Below are 4641 nucleotides of genomic sequence, written 5' to 3'. Positions count from 1 at the left end.
TTCACGTGTCCAGGAGCCCCTAGATACGCCCCTGCTTGCCGATCAATGAAGCCAAGTTCTGCCCTTAACAGTAAGCAACCAAAAGCTATTAAGGCAAGAAAATTAAATAGAACAGGGAGGTTCCAGAGAAAGCTTTATAAAAACTAAACAATGAAACTAAGACCAGTTCGTAGCCCAAATAGTAGAATATTTCTTTTGCTTATATAGGTATATCTTTTAACTTGGTAATAAAAACTAGTATTAATTACCAAAAATTAAAATAGGTCTATTTATGTCGTGTGCATTGCATGGTCCCAAATGTAATTTGCCAAATTCTCATCCATGTCGTCCGACAGACAATAATTTGTGTTCATAACAGAATCACAGACAAAATAAAGATTCAATATATTGGAAAGCACTAAACCAACCAAATTCGAGGGAAATAAGTGTTATAGGAACCTCATATTCCTCATCTACCTCCTCAAATTGATCGTCATCATTTGTACTATTGCCAAATTCACAAAGCTTGTAAAATGTGTGACCCCTCAAATTATAACGTATGACCATTCTGGGAATGTGCAATACCATGAAGTCATCCTCCTCTTTCTCCCCTCTGACTACACAAAGCACAGCCATCGCCAAATAATGCCAGTCTGTTGGCTCAAGGTAATGTCGAATCATATGAGGAAACGCGGCGACAACATCTTCAACATTCACCTCATATTTCAAGAACCACTCCGTACCATCATTTTTCATCTCATAAATATTATAAAAAGTGAGCTTTTGGCGGCTATGAACCTGGACTAAATGCAAATATCCATAAGACTCTCCATAATAAGCAACTCTCATCTCCTCATCATCCCAACTTCTACCAATGCAAGGCATTGGAAACTTTTCGAGCTTTTCGTGTTCCACGTTGAAACGTAACGAGTTGTCCCCGCATTCCCAATATATAGCACCGTTCCAGTAAACTCCAGTGTACTGAAATCCTATATCGTAACGAGCAGGAAAAGGTGGACCCGAGACTCTCCATTTCTTAGTCTCAGATGAATAAATCTCAATTTGATAGTGCTCAGGAGCCTTGTCAGACCGTCGGGTGCAAACCACTTTGTAATGAGTCGATTTCCACGGATCCAACGCTAGTTTCATCCCAAAAATAACCTTGGAAATTTGTCTTTTCCCTCCTGGTTTAGGAAGTGTGATGAATTGTTGGGTAGTTGGGTTGTATATATAGTAGTTTTTGTTAGGTCCGTGAGCACGAAAGCTGCAACAAAGCAGAAGTCCATTGCAAGATTGGAGAATTCTTATTCCAGAAGGGTCATCTACAAAACTGAGCTTTTGGAATGGTGCTTGAATAGGATTTTCCAGACTAAGTGATACAAATTGATGAAAAGGGTTAATCAAAAAAGAAGAGCAGTGCAAGAAAAGGCCGCGGGCAGGGTTGAGACAGGGGACTCTTAGGCGGGTGAATTCGGGACAAGTGATTATACAACTCCATTTTTTGGAGACGCATTTGCATCGGACGAGTGATTTTACTGGAAGACGGAGAAGAATCTCTATCAAAAGTTCTTCATTAGAAAAAACTACATTCGCAGAAAATGATGATAAACGACTTGGTTTAATCATCTTAATTCTGATTTTTGGCATTTTTATTCTGTGTAGAGTTGGGACATATATGTGGTCTTATATAATTTGCCAAATATTTAGCTTCTAGAGAACGTTTCTTCTAAAGTACGCCAAGTTAATTAATCTTCTCCCAATAAGTCAACGCATTAGGTTCATATATCATCCTTGGAAAATCACAAAGTGTTTTTTAAGATGACATGACAGGAAAAAAGAATACCTCAAAGCTTGGGTTAAGTATTTTAATTACGACGGTTATTGGAGAATCATTTCATATCATTCATTTTCCGCTAGTGGTTTTATTAAATTATTCATATCTTGTGTAACTACTATTTTATTCGCCAATATTGATAATACAAATAAAGCAATATTTCTTTATTTGTTATAAATAGAATTCTATTTATGGTGAATGTCCATATTTAGAGAGATTCTATGGTTTATTAATTGGTGGCTAAGTCAACCTCTCCCTATAAATAGAGGGTTCTATTCCATTGTAATTCATCTCAAAATTCAATAAGAATTTCATCTCTCTCTTTCTCTGAAATATTGTTCTTCTGCTTTTATTGTTTTACAACACGTTATCAGCCCGAGACTCTACCGTCTCAAGAAGATTAAGGTACAACTTTTCTCCTCTTTTAATTATGACTGACATTATGAAAAGAAAGTTCGTTGCCCTTGAAATTTCGGGCAAGAACTATATGACATGGGTGTTGGATGCTAAAATCCATTTAAATGCAATGGGTCTTGGAGACGCCATTAAAGACAAAACTAAAGCATCCACCCAAGACTGTGCTAAGGCCTTGATTTTCTTGCGTCATCACCTTGATGAAGGGTTGAAAATAGAATATGTCACAGTCAAAGATCCACTTGTTTTGTGGAATGGCTTAAAGGAAAGATATGACAACTTAAAGTTGGTCACTCTTCCACAAGCACGATATGATTGGGCTCATCTGAGGCTCCAAGTCTTTAAGTCTGTTTCTGAATATAATTCTGCAATGTTCATAATCACTTCTAAATTGAAACTCTGTGGAGATACTATCACTGATTATGATATGCTTGAAAAAACGTTCACAACGTTTCATGTCTCTAATATGGTCTTGCAACAGCAATACAGAGAGAAAGGTTTCAAAAAGTACTCTGAGTTGATTTCTCTTCTCCTTGTGGCTGAGCGAAACAATGACTTGCTTATGAGAAATCACGAAAATCGATCCACTGGGTCTACACCATTTCCTGAAGTTGATGAGGTGTATTCCCATTATGCTAAGCGTGAAAAAGGCCGTGGCCCTATTCGTGGTCGTGGTCGTGGTCATGGTCGTGGCCATGGCCGTGGACAAGAAATTTTCCTGGTGTTGATCACCCCTAAAGAAAAATAACCACCAAAAGTGGAAAGGGAAAGATGAGAAACCAAAGGCAAATGGTTCAGAAACCGAATGTTATCGTTGCGATGGAAAAGGCCATTGGGCAAATATTTGTCGTGTACCAAGACATTTGGTTGAGCTTTATCAAGCATCTCTAAAGAACAAAGTCCCTGAAGCTAATTTTGTCTCTGGCAATGATTTTGACATCACCCACTTGGATGTGGCAGACTTCTTTGAGCGCCCTAATGGAAAAATAGACCACTTGATCGGTGATGGATCCGTGGTGAAAGATGATTGAGTAGTTTAATTTTTATTTTTGCCAATTCATAGTAGTTAGTGAATAAATATCATGTAATCATAGTTCTTTACATGAGTAGTAGTCATTAGTTTTATTTGTTTTATAAAATTGTGTTAGTTAGTTTTGATTAAATGTAGTTCTAGTATTCGTTGCAAACGATGTTTTAATTTATTTAATCTTCAATGATTAATATATTATTTGTTAAAGTAATTGTGATGTGAAAAAAAATCAGTTACTGGAGTTGAACAATAGAAGTTAGTTCTGCCTTGTTAAAGCAAGTCTTTTGAAAGTTAGTTCTGCTTATTTATTTTTATCGAGGAACGAAAAATAAATCTAGCGAAAATCGAAACTTACAGATGTAAGATGTACGATAGCAACTCAATTAGTGAATTACTACCCTTGTTATCAATTATGTATAATTGATTATGTGTATAAATTAATAGAAAAAAAATTCACAATTGTCCAAGTAGATGTTTTCTCTTTTTTTTATTGTTAAGGTATAAGGCGTCAATCTACATAACTTGACCGTGTGAATTTTTGTAATGGTCGCGCGAATTTTGTTTATTTATTTTCACTTCATTTCGTAGTCCTGATTTTGGAAGTTTCGGATTATTGAAATTCTGTGAGATAAAAGAACAATAGTGAACAAGCCGATTGTAATTCGGAAAAATATGCTGCACTTTTAATAGTTGTATTCAAGCAAATTGTTTGTAAGCCTAGTTTATTTCTCTAAAAATACTAATGTTTATTCGTATATTTCTTTTGTATGTCAAACAATGGGAAGCAAATATGGATATTCCACAAAGCAAACTTGGAACAAAGTTCAATTGTAAAAAATATTTGTTTAATTGATTCATGTACGACACATACAATATTCAAAGAGAAGAAATATTTCTCTCATTTAAATATGTGTAAGGCAGATGTTACTACAATTTCTGGTAGTAGCAAATTAATTGAAGGCTCTGGAAGAGCTACTATAACTCTACCTAAGGGAACAATACTTATCATAGAGAATGCAATGTTCTCCTCCAAGTCCAAGAGGAACTTGTTGAGTTTTAAAGATATCCGTCGAAATGGATATCATATTGAGACAATAGATGAGAATAATCTTGAATATCTCATCATTACCAAGAACGTCTCTGGCCAAAAGAGGGTTATTGAGAAGTTCCCATCTTTATCTTGTGGCCTGTATTGGACAAGAATTAGTGCAATTGAGGCACATTCTATTGTAAACCAAAAGGTTACTGATTCCAATACTTTTGTACTTTGGCATGATCGATTGGGACACCCTGGATCGATTATGATGAGATGAATTATAGAAAACTCAAATGGTCATCCATTAAAGAATTTAAAGATTCTTTTAAATGATGAATTTTCTTGCAC

The 4641-nt window shown here is 35.6% G+C and overlaps 2 protein-coding genes across 2 annotated transcripts; one reads left to right on the top strand and one right to left on the bottom strand.

The window, feature by feature from the left end:
* Nucleotides 1-1616, bottom strand: LOC104227205 (F-box protein At5g07610-like). The gene has a single exon (XM_009779401.2). The coding sequence runs from the start codon at nucleotides 1603-1605 to the stop codon at nucleotides 361-363; it is 1245 nt and encodes a 414-aa protein (XP_009777703.1). The 5' UTR covers nucleotides 1606-1616; the 3' UTR covers nucleotides 1-360.
* A 1077-nt stretch (nucleotides 1617-2693) lies between these two features.
* LOC138889816 (uncharacterized) lies at nucleotides 2694-3258 on the top strand. Its single transcript, XM_070173152.1, has 2 exons — nucleotides 2694-2846; nucleotides 2986-3258. Exons 1-2 carry the CDS (start codon nucleotides 2694-2696, stop codon nucleotides 3256-3258), a joined length of 426 nt encoding a protein of 141 aa, XP_070029253.1.
* Nucleotides 3259-4641: the final 1383 nt, after the last annotated feature.

Source organism: Nicotiana sylvestris, chromosome 4 (genome assembly GCF_000393655.2).
Source record: "Nicotiana sylvestris chromosome 4, ASM39365v2, whole genome shotgun sequence".
NCBI lineage: Eukaryota > Viridiplantae > Streptophyta > Magnoliopsida > Solanales > Solanaceae > Nicotiana > Nicotiana sylvestris.
This window is presented reverse-complemented; position numbering and strand designations above follow the sequence as displayed.

Excerpts from the sequence above, each read along its gene's own strand:
- LOC104227205 (XM_009779401.2), bottom strand. The coding sequence starts at position 1,605 with ATGATTAAACCAAGTCGTTTATCATCATTTTCTGCGAATGTAGTTTTT.
- LOC138889816 (XM_070173152.1), top strand. The coding sequence starts at position 2,694 with ATGGTCTTGCAACAGCAATACAGAGAGAAAGGTTTCAAAAAGTACTCT. Across the intron at positions 2,847-2,985 it reads CATTTCCTGAAGTTGATGAG|TGGAAAGGGAAAGATGAGAA; the intron begins GTGTATTCCCAT and ends AACCACCAAAAG.